At 30.6% G+C, this 21708-nt stretch overlaps 1 protein-coding gene across 3 annotated transcripts in view; it reads left to right on the top strand.

Annotated features, from left to right (window-relative positions):
• The window catches only part of LOC123293927 (E3 ubiquitin-protein ligase SIAH1B-like), a 145168-nt gene that overhangs the window by 75292 nt on the left and 48168 nt on the right, over window positions 1–21708 (top strand). For 2 of the 3 annotated variants that reach the window (XM_044874925.1, XM_044874926.1), the window contains 2 exons: window positions 4865–4917; window positions 6967–8255. The exons of the other annotated variant lie outside the window; for it this stretch is intronic. In XM_044874925.1, the coding sequence (XP_044730860.1) occupies window positions 6992–8056 (1065 nt within the window). In that variant the 5' untranslated portion in view covers window positions 4865–4917; window positions 6967–6991 and the 3' untranslated portion in view covers window positions 8057–8255. Of the gene's footprint in view, window positions 1–4864; window positions 4918–6966; window positions 8256–21708 lie in introns of those variants that run through there. 3 annotated transcript variants of the gene reach the window in all.

Here is a 21708-nt window from a genome sequence, read left to right on the forward strand (position 1 = left end):
ATTATCATTAAAGTGACGTCGTTGATCGCACGCGTCTCTTTTTTTTTTCTAATAATATTATTTAATAATGGGAATAAACACATATATTTCAACTAATAATGATAATAACCCGCCACCGTATCCGTTGTGTTACTTTGCTAAACTCATGATTCTCAATTTGTCTCGATATTAACATGTTATATAAACTGCGGGATATTGTATGTGTAAGACTGAGGAGGATACCTTAATAATATTAAAAAGACCCACTAGCTGTGGTTTATTTTTTGTTACTTCTTATAATATTATTATTATATTTATGTATCACAACGCTAATGTAATAATGACATTGTGAACATTGGATGAGACGCTGGATTTTTTTATCGTATTTTTGTTTTTATGACCCATAGACTTGGTGGTTTTAAAGTAGACAAATTAATAAACATCTAGGGCTTTAACATTTTGTTAAAGTTGTTATCTCTATGAGCTTATTGTCAGAATTTTTTTAAATGTTAATTAAGGATATTATTTATACAATTCCCATTAGTTTTAAGTCGATTTATAATAGTGGGAGATATCATACATTTGTTCTCTTCTACAGAAAAAACAAGTATTCTTTTAATCTATCGGAAGGTATACTAAAATGGTGTAAGAGCTTTTCGAATATATCGTGAAAAATGTACCATTAGAAGAATATCAAATCAGAACACAGACATTTCAGTTTCCAGTCATTGAAAGACGTCTTAGGAAAATGGCAGGCTAAAACCTGAACATTGCATTAAAAAAATCGGTGATCACTGAGAACAATTACTTTGAATAAAAGTATTAATAAAGATAATAAATTGGGACTGCCGAATTTTTCGAATTAATTCGAATTGGCTGCCTTTGAAAGCACCTTCATTAAAAAACTGGACAAGGAAACAATAAACTTGGATAAAAGACCTATTCCAAATTTAAATTGAATAAAACTTTCAAAATGAAAATTAAATTTTTAAAATTAATGATGGAATTTGAAGTTGAAAAGTTATTCAGATGTATAATTTATTTTTAACCCTCGAACCAAAAAAAGAGGTGTTTGAACGCTATGTGTGTCTGTCTGTGGCATCGTAGTGCCTAAACGGATTGAAATATGATTTAATGAGGAGTGTTCTTAGCTATGTTTTAAGTGCGTGCTTAGGGTTTCGTACCCGGAACAAATCAAAAATAGGGGATGACTTCAAAATCGGCTCAGTTTGGAGAAGGCTCTAATGAAAAAGGTAATTTAATGGAGAGTGTTCTTAGATACGTGTCAAGTGCAAGTTTAGGATTCCGTACCCGAAAACGGTTTTCGGGTACGGAACTCCGGAACTAGGGGGTTTTTTAAATTTTGTAAATTTCATGTTCACTATGCTTGCTCAAATAAAAATACCTACTAATTAATTATTCGTTTATAATTATATTGTTTATTTAAAGTGTCAAGGTCCAAGGTAAATCAGCTTCGATTGACTATTAAATTTTGCACAATTAATTTATATCTTCTCCTGCCTTTACTTCATCATCGGCATCAATAGATTTTCTCATTTTCTGTCTTAAAGTTTGGACTCAGTGACAGCGAATATTATCCTTTTTTGATCGCGGGAGAAAGTATATCAAAATAAAGTAAATGTAGACTCATTTTTAAATTTTTTTTTATGCGAATCCTTTAAACCCAATATTGGACAATTTAAAAAAATAAGTTTACACTACAAATCAATTCAAAGATTTCCGATACTATTGACGAATTGGTATGAACAAAACTTCCTTGCACAACAAAACCTTATTGACATAAACCCAAGAATTTTCACGTTTTATCGAACTACAAAGGTCCAAAACTGATATTTGTTAATTTAACCTCGTGGTTGATCTAGTATATTCATGTAATAGTTAATGGTTTTAAGTCCATAAAATATATATTATAATCATGAATTTTATATGACGAAGTTTCAAACTAAGAGTATTGTTGGGGACGTTAACATACATATATAGCAAGAAGAACTGAGTACAGACACACAATATAATGTTTAATGTTTTCGAGTTAAAAGTTTTGTATGTTACGACGTGATAATGATGTTAGCGCTATACACCCATATAGTTAATAATGTGTTTTATACCCCGCTGTTGCTACTGCCATTTTAGCCATGCCCAAGATATCCAAGCTTCGTATGAGTTTATCTATACCTTTATTAATATATAAACTATATATATGGAGGAATACACAATATTGCTTAAAAACTTTATATTACCTATTTGTTTACGAACTGGGAATTGATACACTTTTAACTTTTATAGTATACGAGAGTCCGTAAGTATTTATGTAAGTTTGAAATTTTTAAAAAGAACTTTTTTAAATTAAATTAGTTTTCAATTTGATTTTTTCTCTGTTGATTGAAAATCAAAACAAAAATGATATGAATAGAAGCAAAAATGATATGGGCGCTGCTGTTGCGTTCCCAACCATACTGTTAAAAACACTAACATACTTTTTTTCGTTCGTTAATACTTTTGCTGTTCTACAAAAGTATACAAAAGTATACAAAATACTGCTTTTATGTCCGCTGGTATCGGAGCCATGCGTAAAGTCTTTATAAAATGTACAGAATACTATTGAGTACTAAAAATGATAAAGACTTTTCAGAGAAAAAGGCAGTTGACAAATGATAATATATGCTTAAAAAGTATCTGATGGCTTACTAAACATAAAAAAAAATTATTTCTTAATTATCTCTGTTCAGTACTAAAGTTTTGATTGTAAAATTATCTTTGAAACTTTCAAAGATAATAAAAAGTTGATTGCATGTGCTAAAAGCATCCAAAATTTTTTCTTATTCAAACAATTTGATACTTTTTTTTGTCGAAAAAAGTTGGCAATCCTAGCTGCATATCATTCAATCTATATGTATGTATAAGCGATTTACCACTGACTGACTCATCAAAAAATCTTCGAAACTATCGGTCCGATTAACTTCTTTCGCATACTTATCTCTTTCGTGACATAGACGTCAGCTAAGAACGAATTTTACGGAATTCCTATCCTAACAAGAACGGGAAAATAACGGAAACGAATCCCAATACACAGTACCTCATGGGTGATGTGGAAATCTGTGTATTCACTGACTAGCGCTAACATCATTATGGACTGGCACTATATGTTCCTATTTAAAATTTGATAAATTTACAATAAATTTAAAATCATTAAATGTGAAGAATTCACGAAAATTCATTTAAGCTACGTATATATCAAAGTAAACGAGAATAGTACACAAATTTTCCCTTTTTTATCGACCATCGAGAGCATGTTTGCAATTTTTGATATACCAAAGTGCAGAAAGTCTCAATTCATAAATATAGGTAAATGGAACCTCACAAAAACTTAAAATTATTTAAAGTTGATCATAAATGTTCCGTTCAAGATGAATCGATTTGTGGAGTTAAAAAATCATAAGGAAATAATCTCTGTTTTTAATACCTTGTACATATATAATATATATCAAGGTATTTTAATTTTAGCCCCAAGTTTGCAACGCTTTCCAAGTTTTCATAACATTAATAATTTTCAATTGTAATAATATTAACAATTTGTCCATTTCCGTTTGAAAAACGAAAAGAGATATCAAGCTGAAATTTATATTTATAGCATGCTTGGAACGTGAAAAGTGAGTTTGAGTTTGTAAATGAGCAACATAGGTCAATAAGGTCTTGGGTCCGTAGGGCCTATCCTGTAAACCGTTAGAGATAGAACAAAAGTAAAATATAAATTGTTCCTTATAAAAAAATAGTTATTGTTTGTAACATTTTTTCGTAAACATCGTTTTGCCGCGAGGGAGCAAATTAGGCCAAAACTTTGGTGTTCATTTTCTAAAAAATCATAAAAGATATGCAGGGTATTTCAACAATTAATTCAGTCAATTGTTTATTTTCACTTTTCTTTTTTATTGCTTTACAGTTACCAAAATTAATTGAACAATTATGTGAAGAAATTACAGGCGTAATTGTGATCTAGCCAATTTTAGACGCAATGCTTGCCTCCAAACTACTGGAGGTTCTTATTTTGAATATAAAATTTAATAATTATAAATTATTTTGGTTAATGTTAACCAACTAACAAATGCAATAAACATGATAAAGCTAAACTGTTTCAATATTATTAACTTCTATAGTTAACTTAAAAAATCTGTATCTCTTAACCTTCGGCCAAAGTTTCAGATAAAATTTTCGTTTATTTTGAGGGTTTTTTATATTTTAAGTTTGGCCATTTAACACGGGAACACCTCGTATTTTGTATTCTTAATTACTATGACAACAATTTTGTAAAAATAAATACTTCATAATTATTTTCGATCCTTAATGATTGGTAGAAATAATAAACTTATTGCTCATCGAATTGTTATATAATAACTGAAAAATCAATAATAACTGTGGATGAAATTTGAAATCGATTGTATAAGGTTTGATTAATTAACAATAATAACAATGATAATATTGATTAGTGAAAAATAAATTTTCACTAATCAATAGAAGTTTTTCTTGTAAGAGATATATCTTGAGGTTTGAGTAAAGGTATTGTATTTCCAAAGCAAAGAAATTAAGTTCCCGAAATTCAATTTGAAAAATTTAATTCTTGGGTTCCTAGGTTTGATGTTGAAATTTCAATGAGTTATTATAGAAGAAATATACGATATTTGAATCACTTTGTATTTAGAATTAAAATGTAAACTTTACCTTGTATTTTCTTTGTGTCCTTAAGTTTTCGCCTCTTAAATGATAAAATCCCCAAATTCCTATCACTGTGAACACCGTTTAATGTTTATTTTCGTTAGAATGAATAGAATGAAAAATTTGTATTTTGAATATTTTCATATTTTTGTTACAGTTGTGAACTGGGATTACTCAGGCCACATGAATTCGTGCAGGACTGCAAGAGTCGTAAGTAATAATGTGCCAATATTTTTTGTATATCTAGGTGATTTTTACAATTGTTATTTATGACAAAAATAAGTTTAAAAGATTTGCTTTTTTAAACTGTCCGTATTATTACCGAAAAAATCAGTTGAAGAGGTAATTCGATGGTATTCATACTTTTAGGAAAAAAAAATGTTTCATGGGTTTGTAGTATTATAAAGTGTTTGGGTGTTTGCTTTTATTTCTCTTCAAATAAAAAGAACTAATCCAAATGGTTTTGATACAATCTGGAATACTTGATAATTAAATAGACGTTTAATATTGAAAAAGTATCAAACACATGTAGTGCCCTTCCATAAGAAATTGTCTTTTTCTCTATTTTTAGTCTTCGTAAATGCACTTCGGGCTGTCTTGTGATGCCCTATTTTGGGGGCTCCATTATTACTGATAACGAAACTTGATAACGAAATTATATCCCAAAGAAGCAACAAATCAGTCGTTTACTCACAGAATGTTAATGAATTACGAGTGAAAAGGATTACTTTTATTCCAAGAAAAGTTCGTATTTCTTCGGGCATATTCTGATTGAAAAAAATTACACAGGCGTAATAAAAATATTAAATTATTGTTTTTTCAGTCAAGGTCTTTTAAACTCAAGTTTTAACAACAGTAACACTTGTAAAATTACCTTCATTTCATTTGTACATACTAATTTTGGTTTTCTTTTTTTACGTAATTTTTAACATTTTGTTTTTCATTTGCAAATTTATATTATTTTGGCACTATTATTTTTACGTGTTTTGTGTGTTTTTGCACGGTTTTGTCATATGCTTTAAATAAATGTAATTGTTAAATATTTCAAGTAAATGTAGAAAAAAAAGTTTCCCTGTTGGAAAATCTTCCACAAAAGACTTTTATTTTTAAGAAAAATTTATTTTTTAGTGAGCAAAAAAAGTTTAAATATTAGATAGTATCATTTCCAAGAAAATGATTTTCTGTTAATATCTAAACTAAGATATTTCCAAAAAAATATATTTTCTTGACATGAAATCTTTTGTGAAATTTTCAAATAAAGTCATAAATTTAAGAAAGGTAATTTAATTCAGAAATTTTATGAATATAATATCTACATTTACTAGATTTATTAAACTTTTGAAAAATAATCTAAATAATATTAATAAGGAGGTTGTGGACTAAGAGCTAATGATAAATTTTTTATAAAGATTTCGTTATATTGTCAGATAAAATTCTCCTTACTTTGAGCTTTTGATTATTTTTATAAATTTTTTCGGAACAAATTTGAATTCGATTTTTAAGGGACTAAAATAATTCTCTTATCGTTTCGGTAGACAGAATCTTTCAGCTTTGAATAAAGTTGCATTTATAAAAAAAATCCATCATTGGTTCTTAGTATCTTCACGGTAAGAAATTTATTGTGGATATTACTATGTCTGTATTGAGGGAATAGTAATATTAACAATAGTTATGGCGAACGCGTCAGGCTCATACTGGTTGGCGATACTCACAATACTTCTGGTGGATAGCTCTATTCAATATTATAATATAACTTATACTAACATAGCTACTATTTGCATCTTTCTCTATATTATATCAGAATTGTAGTAAACGCCATGCATTTCTTACCGTGTAGTTTCCATTGCTAGGGACTATTTTCATTTAAGAAATGATCTAGAATTTCTGAATCGTTAAAAAAAAATGTTACTATGCAGAAAAAGTTTGAAAACGATTAAATATTTCAACTCTCAAGACTCGATATTATTAAGATAAGAAATGCGCTCTTATTGGAAATAATTTCAAAAAATTTACATTTGGAGTTCTGTTCGTATAGTTTTGTCATGTCCAACCGTCTATTTTTTTTTATGAACTGTCTCTAATTTAGCGGTCGTAGTTCTAGTATATGTATTTAATCGTTCCAGGCTTTATTTGCATTTTTATAAGGTTGGAATACCGAAAATACAAGTTTAAAAGGAAACGTTTATGTAATTGTAATAAGGAAACGTTTATGTAATTGTAATTGAAATCACAAAAAAAGGATAAAATATTTTGTTTCAGGCTAAAATGTCAGGAGAGATGAAAGATGCCACTAAAACTCAACTTTAAACAGTCAGGTGGGAATCGGAATACATTATCCAGAAATACATTGCAAGCAATACGTGCACCACTTCAAAACAACAGCAACAACAATAGTGGTGCGAGTGAAAATACCGTAGTTTTATCACGTGTTCGTGAACGATTTCGGGAACGTTTAGAAAATATTGCAAACGTGGAAGACATGAATTCCAAACGACGTGGTGCTGTTGTTTCTTCATACTCAAATTCTAGCACGGTTGTATCCGTCACCGTTCCAGAAGCTACAGCATCCACATCATCAATTAGTGCAACCCCAGCAAATTTAACAAGTATATTTGAATGTCCAGTATGTATGGACTATGTTTTACCACCAATATTCCAATGCTCGAATGGGCATTTATTATGTTCGAATTGTCGACCACGTTTAGCAAATTGTCCCACATGTCGTGGTGAATTAGGTAATATACGAAATTTGGGTTTGGAACAAGTCGCAATGATGGTTGAATTTCCATGCAAACATGTGAGCACTGGATGCAAAGAAAAATTTTTAGCTGGTAAAAAAGAGGATCACGAAGAAATATGTGAATTTCGACCATATAGTTGTCCTTGTCCGGGCGCATCATGCGTATGGCAGGGTAAATTAAATGGTGTGATGAAACACTTAGAATCCTCCCATAAAAGTATAACGACATTACAAGGGGAAGATATCGTGTTTCTTGCCACGGATATTAATTTACCGGGTGCTGTTGATTGGGTAATGATGCAAAGTTGCTTTGGACAAAATTTTATGCTAGTCTTAGAGAAACAAGAGAAATTTGATGGTCATACCCAATTTTTTGCAATTGTACAATTAATCGGGCCACGTAAACAGGCGGAAAATTTTGCATATAGATTAGAATTGAATGGACATAGACGTCGTTTAACATGGGAGGCAATGCCACGATCAATACATGAGGGTGTTGCATCCGCAATACGAAATTCAGATTGTTTAGTATTTGATACGTCCATAGCAAAATTATTTGCTGAAAATGGTAACTTAGCGATTAATGTCACTATTTCCGTTGTTTCCTAATTTATTTAAGTGTTTCAAACAAAACAAACTTACTTAGAAATATATTTAGGGAAAACAAGAATGTAATTTGTCGTCGATTAATTTAATTTTTATAATTGCGTTTTAAACATTCCACTATATCTCTGTTTTCATCGAAAGTTTTACAGTTAGAACATATCCTGTAAGTGTATCATCGTTTGCTCGAAAAATATTCTAGAGATTTTTTTAAAAATAAAATTAAAATAATTTATGAAACATGTAAAAAATAAATTAATCGTTGATAATTTTTAAACTTATATTTAAAATATATATAATTAAAAATGTTTTACGTTATATACTTATTAAATGTGGTTGTATTTAAAAGAAAAAAAGTACCTACATATTTTTTAAATTAATTTTCTTACTTTTATTGTGACGTGGAGGAGGGGTTTTTCTATATGAGAAAGAAGGGTGATGGGTATTAAAAGATTATATTTAAACAATATAGGATCAGGAGGCTTCTTAACAAGACAAGACGAGGAGAAAAAGTTGTTGAATTCTTTCACTTTTGAAGTGAAACTTCCTTAGGAGCGTTTGTATTTGATATTTGTTATCTCGGTATGGTGATAATGCCTTTTCTTTATAGGAAAGTAGAAAAACTTAAAACTTGTCATATCAAATCCAGAACACGTGAAAAATATCTAAGAAAGGAAAGTATCGTATTGGTACAGTAAATCTGGCATTTTGACTGGAAAAAATTACAATACTGACTCTGAGGTTATAGATCGTTAGGGGGGCATGTAAATAACTTAAAAAAAAATTAAGAGAATTTTTCGTTCCGCTGTTTTTGAGAAAATCCAAAAAAATGGGAAAAAAAATTTGGAATGCGTTTTTCTCGGAATCTATTGATTTAAGGGAAAAGTTTTTCAAATAAAAAATGTAGAAGCGATGTCAGCTACATTTTATGTCATTGGAGCAATGTCATACGAGTTAAATTACAAAAAGTAGGTGGCGTTAAAGTATCAAAAAAAGGGTTTTCCACGGTTTTCATTAAGAAAAAATGATTTTTTTGTAAAAGTGTAAATGAAAAAGTTGTTTGACTCAAAATTAGCTTCAACTTTTATTTAAACAATTTTTTTGTAAAACTTACCGTTTTTGAAATACAGCTGGCTAAAAAATCTGAAAGTTAAGTTTTTTAAAATTTTGAAAAGGAGTACTTGATTTCCTTTTTATTTTCTTGGTTTATTTTAAACATACATTGTTTTACTATAGCTCGGAAACGGTAAGTTTTTCATAAAAATTGTTTAAATAAAAGTTGAAGCTAATTTTGAGTCAAACAACTTTCTCATTTACACTTTTACAAAAACATCATTTTTTCTTAATGAAAATCGTGAAAAACCCTTTTTTGATACTTTAACGCCACCTGCTTTTTGTAATTTAACTCGTATGACGTTGCTCCAATGACATAAAATGTAGCTGACAATGTCTTCTACATTTTTTATTTGAAAAACTTTTCCCTTAAACCAATAGATTCCGAGAAAAACGCATTCCAAATTTTTTTCCCCCATTTTTTTGGATTTTCTCAAAAACAGCGGAACGAAAAATTCTCTTAATTTTTTTTAAAGTTATTTACATGCCCCCCTAACGATCTATAACCTCAGAGTCAGTATTGTAATTTTTTCCAGGTCCGGCCTTTTTTTCGTCTATATTGACTGAATCATATCTCGCGCTTGGCAATTTTAATATAATTGACTGCAGACCTCTTCACTTTCTGAATAAGCTGAAAAAAAAATGCAAAGAAAAAGCTTTTGACCAAATTTCGATCTGAAGATTATGGGAAAAATTGAAAAAACTTCGGTCAGAATATGGAAGAGACTTTCACAAAAATATAAAGTGATTAAATGGTTTAATTTGTTGTCTTTATTTAATTATCAAATTATCTCATTTTTTCCATTTTAGGATTTTAGGATAGGAAGTACAAAAATTTAATTTTCGTGGTATTGTTTTTCAGCTTTGAAAATTATCTTTTTGTAATTTTTCCAAACGTTAAACTTCCAATAACTTGAAAAGGTGAATTTTACGACAAATCGCAAGAGGTTTTCTGGGTCATTTTGAGTGAAATGATCCAGAAAACCTAGGGTAGCTTTACTTGATTCAAAATATCAATATTTGACTATTTCTGTGGAAGGGAAACGGTATACAAAAATTGGAGAAATAGGGTTTTTTTGATTTATAAAATCATAAGCATTGATTGATATTTTCAATATTTGAGATTAGGAAAACAAAGATGATCCAATTTACCTTGATAAATTTTTGTGGAATTTTAGAACACATGTATCGATAACAGAATAGGCAGTTTACTTTATAAACGACTCACCGTAAAGGCTGACCCTAAAAATAAAGAGTTAAATGCTTGACATATCCGGCTTTGCAACATCTTTCATCCAATAAGTTTAAAGTCTTGTACGTATTATTTTTGTTACTAAGTTTTTAATTTTTTTGACATAATCGAACGAAAGGAATCTCAAAATCTTAAATAATACTAATGTTTTTTTGTATTTGGATATGAGATTTTTATAGTTAAAGGTATATATCTAAAAAAATTCAATTGCTCTTATGACTCATTTGTTGAAAATGCCCTTGGATGAAAGCTGTTGAAGGAGGTATACTGGCGACTTAATCACAAATTTTTTTCCCGTATATGTACTTCAATAAACTCCTTGGAATCTGAAGAGATATATGTATCTCTGATTCACTCCTCCTGCGTTGCATACTCATTTGTTTATTTTGATTAATTCACAATTAGAGAGGATATTGTTTCAAGATTTGAGACTGAAAATGTGAATTGTTGATTCACTTAAAATACAGTTACCAGAAATGTTTTTGTACTGAAACCACTCAAAAATTACAGACAAGTTGAAAATTTGCAAATAATATTTGATGAAAATAAAATTGTATGTTCTTGTTCAGGACATGCTTGTCAATTGACATGCTTGTCGAGAATTACAAACTTGGCGTCGAAGGAAGGGATGAATCGAAAGCCCTCCGTAATTTTCGAATATCAAACATTTAACAATTTTTGACTTGTTTATAATTTTGAATGGTAAATAGCTTAGGGGACTGTACTAATAGCCTTGTTTTAAAATATGATTTTTCGTACTAGTTAAGCGACCTTGAAAATGAAAATATCACAATAACACCTTTAACACGTGCTGTAGAAATAAGTGTCTGTCATGCACTAATTTGTACCCGTTTTAAAGAACATTTAGTTTTATGGAATTTTATTGCACCGTTTCAAAACCCCACCACTTTTATAAATATTTCTTTATACAGATATTCATTTTTCCAAAATGGATGTTTCTTACTAAATTTTATTAGTCGTAAATGTGAATGAAAATTAAAATTATTTTAAAGCCCAATGAATAAGTTCTTCCGTGTATACACGGTAAGAAGTTTTTTTTTGGATATCACTATGTCAGTATCGGTGTGAACGCCATACTGTGTACTGTATTGAGGGTATAGTAGTTACAGCGAATAGGCAATACAGTAGGTCCGCACGTCTACCTTTTGCTTGTTAAAGACTTTCTACTATCGATAGCCACTACGTACAAGCTAATCTTGCTGTGGGACCCGTTCCCGTATTTTGAAATTTTTACTGAATCGTGCGCGAACTACCATAATTTTCTTTGAGAACAAACATGGGTTCTAAATAAATTTAGTAAGACAATTTTCAAAGTAAATATGAAACTTAATTTTCAATTAAGCTCCAAATTTATTCTGTATACTTTGCCATGGGCAATATTCTTCACGTTTTTTCACATTAAAGGTGCTGATGTGTTACAAAAATCGATTGACAGATTTTATCACGACTTTGATTTCATTTAATTTAAAATCACATGATTGACTCCGATTAAAATTAAAGAATGATAATTTTCAAGATTGTGTTGAATCTGAGCTTGAATATTGAATTTTGACCAGTCATTTGAGTGAAACTCAAATGCTAAAGTTGAAAATTGTTTTCATTGTATTTAATTATTTTGTAAATTTAGTGTCTGTCCATCCAATGTAAGAAAACTGTGCCTTCTAAGGCTACGTTTGACTAACGGAGAACACTGATACTCATTTTGACATCAACTACGCCCGTATAATTGTAAACTTTTTTGGTATCAATATCTGATATGCTGATCAGGAATAATAATAACAAAAAAAAAAAAAAAAAAAAAAAAACGATGCAGTGAGTGAGTCTCCAGCACCTAGATCAAGAGTGCTCTATGCCCTCCTTGAGAACGACCTGTCACCCGAAGGCGAGACGCTTTCGGGTAAGAGGCGCTATGAAAATCGGGTGAAGCTATAGGATTCTGTCGAGGCCAGATGCCGCGCAGAAAGCGCACAGCTTCTCCTTCGTTACCTCTCCCTGGATTGATGGATCCAAGATGTCGGACACTGAACATTCTGAATCTGACCCCCTACATATTTCTGCAGGTGCGAATAACATGTATGAAGGTTTCGTCATCCTCCATAGAGGCTCTACATGTGGAATTATTAGAGATCATTATGTGTTATAAAAGTGATAGTTCAACCGACAGTCACCTTTCAACGGTCCTACTACCTTCCTCAAAGGTGCTCTAGCAAGTTTCAGACGAGCACAGTCAGTCGAATGGCCTAGGTGTGGTTATACATAGTTTGACCTGTCGCATGCACTGCGTAAAGTCCCATTATTCAAGATAAGCTTGTCGTAACTATTCTTGGTTCGAAAAATTTAGGAGCATCTTGCTGAGGGAATAGGGCGAAAGGGGCGTTTGATACACCTCCTCTCGTGCCAAGGAGTCTGCTGCTTCATTCCCTTTAACGTCAGAAATACTCGGTACCCAGATCAGCCTGACTGTGTTGCTCAGTGCCAGATGATTCAGCCCCTCGAAGCATTCGTAGACTATCCTTCGATTACTGGTCAGGAATGCTACTAGTTGTGGGTTCGATTACCACGCACAGGCATACGCTTTTTAAATCGGGTATTTATGTTTAGATGTAAAATGAATTGAAATGTGTAAATAAATTGATAAAAACAATTTTCATCTTTTTAAGAATTATTTCTCGAACCAATCTTAAAAAACATATTTTAAGTATACGTCTTAAGAACACACAAAGTGCTATTTAAGTTTTTTTCTTTTTTTATTTCATGTAAATAAATATAAATATTAATTTATTATTTAAAAAATATATATTATTTTATTAATATTATTATTATTATTTTAATTTTTGTTAATCATTTTTCACTGAAGGATGGATATAATTTGTCCCATACAAACAAACGAATTTTGTCATGACTAAATAAATTTTTTAACTTATAATTATCTTCTATTTGAGAAAAAATTGTAATCATTTTCTATTTTTTTTTTTTTTTGAAATGAGACAGCATTTTTTTGAAATATATCTTTATTTAAATGCAAATAGGGAAGTGCAATCCCATATGAATATAAAATTCTTCCTTTTTTTACAAAAATTTAATAATTCCGAAAAATAATAAAATGATAAATAATCAAGTGGGACAAATTTTAGCTTCACACAAATATTCATTTTTTTTTTGTATTGTATAAAGCTGTTATTTTATGAATTCAATAAATATTTTTCAATATACTATTTATTTTATTCAAATGTTTTTCCTATTCTCTCACTAGCTTGAACGTACCGAGTGGAAAGCTGAGCAAGTTTACTCCCCCCTGGATTTGGATTTACTATTATCAAAATGGTAATGTATGTGGTAATGCCAACATATTTTTGAATTTATGAAATTGTTGGTCAAATAATTCTGATTCCCACCTTAGAACAAAATTCCTGAGTACACATATGACCATTTGGGAAAATCCAGAAAATTAACCCCACTCACATAAGAGGTAACCAAAGACTAGCAAAGGAAATGGTTTAAGATAAAATACGTTCTACGGAATAATCAAGAGAAATAAATACTCAAAAGTTAAAATAATATCTTACTCGGGCAGTCAATTAAAAAGCCAATATTAAGAAGTGAAAACAAGCAATTTACTGAGTTAATTGTTTAAATACCCTGTATAGAAAGTGTTGAATGCCAGTGCTTGCAACTTTTTTTTATAAATTAGAAGAGTTTAAAAAACCGACACAATTAAGGCGGCCTTTCGGCACTAGTTGAAGCTATCTATAAATTTTCAAATCCATATCTTTTAAAGCTTTGTAGAATATGGACACCAAAGTTTTGTCCTAATTTGGGCCATCACGGATAAACAGCGAAGTTTTTTATATTTAAACTTTTGACCTATCTCTAACGGTTCACAAGATAGGTTCTACGGACCCAAGATCTTGACATATGTTGCTCATTTACGAACTCAACCTCATTTTTTACGTCCTGAGCACACTATAAAATTTCAGTACGATATTTCTTTTGGTTTTCAGTTATCGTGTTCATAGGCGGAGAGACATACAGACAGACAACATGGACTCTAGATGATTTTATGAACACCTTCACCAAAATTCTGTTAGTAGCATCAATATTTTTAAGCGCTACAAACTTGGAACTAAACTTAATATACGTTGATGTTATATTACATATATACAAAGTATGAAAATTGAAAAAATGAAAATTATAACCGATTATGATGTCACTGACCTTTAATTGTTGTTCACTTGTTGGCAGTAATGAAAATTGCTGAATTTCTTTTTGTGGTTGTTCCATTTTGGGAGTTTTTGAATTGTGGCTTGGGCTCTCATTTTGAATAGATCTGCAATTTATATTTAAATATTTTACTTAAGTATGTATCCAAATGCAAAAACTAGTTAATCTAAAAATCGATCATTTTAGGTTCTTTGGATGTTATCTATAGACGTTATCGGTCAGACGAAAAGCAACCACAAAAAAATTTTGGGGATAAATTCACAACTTTTAAAATTGGCACATTCATTTGTTGTGTCAAAATAAGAAAGTTTTGTGACATACTTCAAATAAAAAATGACATAAAATGACAAAATTTGAAATTTTTTTAACTTTTTAACATTTCAAGGTAGAGAGAAATATTTGTTTTCTATTGTTAGTTCTACCAGTGGGACACGCTGTAGAAATAAATATTTGCAGCTTATTGAAATAAAAAGATACTTATTACTATTTCGATCACATAAACATTACAAATATATTCGTCACGTATGTAGTATGTGTATGGTACCCAATATGGTAAGAGCGCTGGCATCGTTTTCCAGAGTTTTTTTTAAGGCGGATGAATTCTAGATATTTCCTTATTGAACTCTGAGATAGTATCTGAGATCGGCTGCGTTTATTAACGCTGGATGCACATTTGTCAAGCAACCAAATTTATGTTGGGCAAATTAATATTACATTCTTTCTTTATTGATATTAAACTAAATTTATATTAAAATTATAACCACATTCAAATAATTTGAAGACTTTTTTTCTTAATTATTTGATTAATTATCGAATCTAGCGCAGTGTTAACAAAGAACTGGCAATTATAATTTAGTTTGCAAAAAAAGGATCGGTAAAAAAAATAGAAAGATGGTCTTAAAATGATTTTAAAACAAGTAAAAATAAACTGACAGGCAGAGACAGTATTTAAATCAGTGCTTTCATTATTTTTTATAAATGAGATAATACTCCCTCCCCCCACCAAAATTGACCTGTTTAATTAATTTAACCCTTTAATATTATCGGATGGGTTAAGTGTGAAATTAAAATAAATAGACTCAATATTTGAAGCGACCTACAAATTTTCAAACCTCTATCTTTTATAGTTTTTGAGGGAATAGAAACTAAAGTTTGCTATAATTTGGAATCAGGAAAAACAAATATATTTACGAATGTTTCAAACAAAAGTGGTTTTCCATGAGAAACAGTGTACACGTTTTAAACTTTTATTATATCTACTAGAATTTACAAGATAGGTCCTACGCACCCAGAATCCAATGGGCCTATGTTGCTTTTATACGAACTTGAGCTCACTTTTTGGGTACTGTGCATGATTTTAGCTCGATGTATCTTTTCATAGAAATTTCGTGTTGATGGGCGGGTGGGCAAACAGAAATGAACTAATTAGGAGATCAATACAAAATCTTGTCTGTAGCATCAATATTTCTAAGCGTAATAAACTTGGGACAAAACTTAATATATTCTGATATATTTCATACATTCGGATATAAATAGTTTTACCCCTCGCTAATTTCTATTCGATTTTAAGGCTAAGATGTCAAGGCTTCGAGTAAAAACATGTAAACTATACTTAAACAATTCATCTGATTTTATCATTGAATCAAAAGTTTAAATGTGCTGGAGTCTTTTATAAATGTATAGTATGCGCGTATGGCTTAAAAGACTACTTTTTTAAAACAAACATTTTCGTTAAATATTATGTAAATATGGGCGTTGTAAACTATAGTTCTTTTTTCTATCGCTAGATAAGAGTCCTTAGTATTAAACTCCAATAAGAAAAGTGATATTCAATCAACCGTCTTAAAATCAACTTTTTCTTGACGTTGCCAGCTCTGATACCATAAGTAACTGCATTAAAACTAATTACAGCAAAAATGTGTGCAATCTATTATAATATATAACACATAACATTATATTACTTTAAATAAAAGATAGATGAAGATTTACATTTCCGGATAAGAATAAATTATTTCAAACATATGTGGTACCATCAGATCAGCATGGGTAACTGGAGTTGAGGACTGAAGCTGAACTGAGAGTGGTTAGCTGGCTGGCTATTGACCACCACAGTATGTTACCTATGTTTGATTATTATAAACAATCGCGGTCATCACATAACATATCGTGGAAGTAAATGGGTTTGTTCACAATCATCGTTTTTATTTGCAAAAAAAACTCTTTTTTTATTATCTATAGTGAGATATAATTTTATTTAGCAGAACATAAGTAATGACATATTCACATGACCTTGCACTAATGATGGGCAAATTGGTACTGAATAATATATTGGGTGTCCAAATTCTGCTGAATGTATAATTTACAAATTACCTTATTTAAATTTTTTAGGTTTTTTGGTATCCTAATATTATATTATCAGTTCCTAAAGGAACTATAAATAGGTCTGATGAATACATATCATGAACGATAACTACCCATTGATTGTCACTTAATCGAGTTTATAGTATGTAAACTACAATTAAAACTATTTATGTAAATCTAAATCTTAAATCTAGAACACTTTGTCTATTTAGTCTAATTACTCTTTCACTATTGTCTAAGGGACTGATTACTTCAGCACTTGGGTGCCTTTCAAGGCGAGTTAGTTAACTTTCACTGAACCGCGTAATTTCTTCAAGCACTGTGGGCACTTCAAGACTACGGTGAATGTCGTCATTATCACACTGAGTGTAAATAGAAAAGGATAGTATTATTATCCTTTGCGACCATTTTCGAGATAGAGGGTTAGGGGTAAATAAAATAAGTAAAAATTGATAAAAATTTCTGTCCGTTAACAAATAATATCCCTAATGATCGCACATACGTTACATACTGCTGGCACAAATTTCCCCTCTAACTCCTCCCAAACGCCCGAAAAAGGTTAACATGGTTTGGTTAATATTAGTCTGGAAGGGAAGAGGGGATATGTCTGCTAGTATTACGTTACATTTGTGCGGTCGTTAGGGGATTTATTTGGAAAGGGGTAGAAACTTTTTTCAATTTTTACTCATTTTAATTCCTCCTTGCTCTCGATTTATGAAATGGCCGCTCTGGCATATATATGTCCTAAAAGAAAAAAGGATCCACATGGAAGAGCAGCCCTTTTCGAGATAGAGGAAAAGGGGGAGATAAAATTAGTCAAATTGAGAAAAAATTCAACTTCTTACCAAATAAGTACCTAATGATCACCCAAACGTTACATACTGCTGGTAGACATTTCCCCCTCTCTCCTCCCAAACGCCCGAAAAGGGTAACATGGTTTGATTTATATTAGTCGGGAAGGGAAGATTGAATATGTCTGGTAACACAACCTAACATGTGTGCGGTCGTTAGGGAACTATCCCTTCCCTTCTATCTCGAAAATGAACGCTGTGACATTTATATGTCCTGTGAGAGAAAATGCTCCACATTGACTCAGGAGCTTATTTACCACGCGGCAGAAAGTTTGGATGCATGGATTTTTTTACGTCCCACATACTGGAATAATGGGCAAATACCAAATTTAAAAATTCTCAGCTGATATTAGTCAAATTTAAATTTCTATCACTTTAAAACCTTATGACCTTTGGTTCTTATGACCTTGTGATCTCTTTATCTTAGGTTAGGTTAGGTTATATTGGCTGTCCACGAAGGACACACTTAGGCTATAGAGCCCACTGTTATACTATATATATGTTTTACCACCTTTCCGCTGATAATTTCATTTATCAGCTCCTCAATTTCAGAGGCTGAGTGCACATCCTTCATGCATATACTATGCACTACACCAGCCCATCAAAACTATTAATAAAAATAATTTTGTTGCGACGGCGGGGATCGAACCGACTTGGTTACGCCTTAACCAACTGAGTTAATAAGGGGACTTTTATTTATCTTACTGAGACCATTTTGATCCTACCATAACAGTTTCTGAGCAAAATGGATTAAAACTATTATAGTTAATCTTATGATATAAAAATGGTTGTTTTGCACCATTTTTTTTTTTTGTGTATTTACAAACAAATACTGAATAAATTAGATTTCATAGGCCCAAAATATAGTTTGAGATGTCAAACAATTTTAATTTTATTTAATTCGACAGTAATATGAATTAAAAAACTATAATATCTCGACCGTAAAAAATTTTTATATGATGTCCAACCACTATCCACTTTTCAATGCCATAAAATATGCTTGTGAATAGATTTACTTACGTTTTAAATTATGAACTTTACGACATTTTTATATTTAAAGAAAGATAATTTTATAATTTGTCATTAAAAATGGTTTTTTATATATAACATCATAAAAGAAAAAACATTTTATATGACTGTGTTAATTGAAATTAATAATTAATGTTGATGATTTTATTCCCAGAGACCAAGTCAAGTCAAGTAACAAAATATAACATTATTATTAATTTATAATGGAAACATTAAATTTTTGTTTTATTTTTGGCGCTACATTTGGTTACGTTGGATTGATACGTTTTGGTAGATGAAGAGTGCATAGGTTATGTACTACATTCCAAATTTATATATCAAGAAATACTGGTTACTGTTTAATACTTAGGAAGAAAAAACTATAAAATATTTAATTTTTTTTAAAGTTTATTTTTATTTTTTTAATGTGCGATGATGTTGAATTAAATTCATAGAGAAGACAATTTATTAATGTTGCTCAAAAGAAATTATTGAGAGCAATATAATAATGTGATATTTTTTCTTTGATCTATTTTACAATTACGAATCGGAAAGTGTACGTGTAAAATTATTTTGCAGTATTGAGCAAACTCGACAACTTATTCAAAATTCTTAGTAGGAGAGGTGTCAAGTCCATTAGACACGAAAAGCAAGAAGAGCTCTATCAAAGTGATCGATTGATATGACAGACGAGGATGTGTAGAGTTAGTTTTATATTTGCATGGCTTTTAATTAATTTATTTTATCAAAAGTTTACTTTGATTAAATTTTTCATGTGATTTTATAATAGGGGATAATTCTTATATCAAATTGGTCATATTACCCATAAAAATGTACCTCAAGCGCCGAACGCAACTTTGCCAAAAATCGGAAAATCCGTGAAATTTTCGGAATTTGGCGAATATAACCCTTAAGGACTAGTTTTTTGATAGAACCTTTTCAGAAAGTTTTTAAAGTAGACTAAATTTTCTACAATATGCGTTGAAAGTGGACTCTGAAGACCCAATACTTTAAGAGATAAAGCCTTTCAAAATATCGATGTAAGTTTATACATCAAAGCTAACGTCAAATCCGGTAGTTCTGATTTCAAGCAGACTTGTTTATGATGTTGTCCTAATGAATAATCCAAGTTTGTGACGTCGAGCGACGATCGCAACTTTGTCAAAAATCAAAAAACGCGAGAAAATTTCTTAAAAAAAGAGTTTCTTCTTTTTCTTCGAGAAGGGGGTGCTTTTCGAAGTACTCTTTTAAGATGTTTTTAAAATAGATTAAATTAGCTACAATATGAGACTAGAATCGTCAGTAAAGACCCAATAGTTTCCGAGAAAAAGCTGTTGAAAGTTCCTCATTTTTCTAACTTCGCAATTTTTTGCAATATTTCAGTATTATTTCTAGCGGGAAGTAGTTCCACTTACCTCCGACGTAGTCTGCTAGTGTTTTTCAAGGTCAAAATTCATTCAAAAGACACAATATTGCAAAAAATTGCGAAGTAAGAAAAACTGATAAGTTTTGAAAGGATTTATCTCGGAAACAATTGGGTCTGCAGAGAGATTTCTAGTCTCATAATGTAGCCAATTTATTCTTCTTTAAAATCATCTTGAGAAGGTACTTCAAAAACAACCCCTTAAGTTGCGCTCATCGCTCGAGGTCCTAAAATTGGATTATTAATTAGGACAACATCATAAACAAGTCTGCTAAAAATCAGAACTACCGGCTTTGACGTTAGCTTTGATGTATAAACTTACGTTGATAAATTTTGAAAGGCTTTACCTCTTTATCTAAGAAAGTATTGGGTCTACTGAGTCTATTCTCGGCGCATATTGTAGTAAATTTAGTCTAAAAACCGAAATTTTCACGGATTTTTCGATTTTTCACAAGGTTGCGTTCGGCGCTCGAGGTCACAAACTTGGATTATTGATTGTAATAACATCATAAACAAGTATACAAAAAATCAGAACTACCCGATTAGATGCATACTACCGCATACTTTCAAACAACAAGGTTACTGTATTAATCTAATCTTCTTTTAGCAATTAAAGTTTTATATGTAATCTTTATGGCGATACCCACGTATGACGTCACTAGTAGGTATTTTCCTCTTTGTTTAATAAGGAATTTTAAACATTCATATCTTGCATACCGGCAAGAATTTTTTTAAACCAACTTTACTTTTCTGCACGTCCAGTGAAAATTCTTCACTTGAAGTGATAAAAAATTAAGTCCGTTTCCTTGAAAATGGCTTTTCTAAACTGTAAATTCAAACGCCAGTGACGTCAACATATCGCTTTAGTAACACTACCGCACAGAGAAATGATAAAATAATATAATTTTACATGGAAACTATTCGAAAATGTAAATTTACCGTATTTGATTGGCTCTCAGCCTCTATAGATATCAAGACGGTCACAACTAATCACAATTGGTATGTTTTTTTTGTTTTTTTTCAAAATTAACTATTTTTTATTCATAGTTAATAAAAAAATGTGAATTATTACTTTAAAAAAAATTTCATAAATATATATAAGATGAATAATTATTATTTCGAGAAATATTTAATTCAACTTCTCTATTGGCTCACTGCATGCCAAATATATAAGAGAGGCGAAAAGTTTCTACGGCAACCAAAACTTAGGATTGGTTGGAAAGGGGGCATTTTTAGAACAGTAAACACGAAAAAAGGAGAAATCAGACCAAAGTAATGGACTTGTGAGGGAAGGAATGTTGTATGAGTCTGTCAAATATATAAAAATAGGTAGGGTGGAAATGTTACGATACCAGCCTTGACTTAAGTGCGAAGTAATTGTAATTTAAATTGATACTTAAAATTTATG

Source organism: Chrysoperla carnea, chromosome 2 (assembly GCF_905475395.1).
Source record: "Chrysoperla carnea chromosome 2, inChrCarn1.1, whole genome shotgun sequence".
Taxonomy (NCBI): Eukaryota; Metazoa; Arthropoda; class Insecta; order Neuroptera; family Chrysopidae; genus Chrysoperla; species Chrysoperla carnea.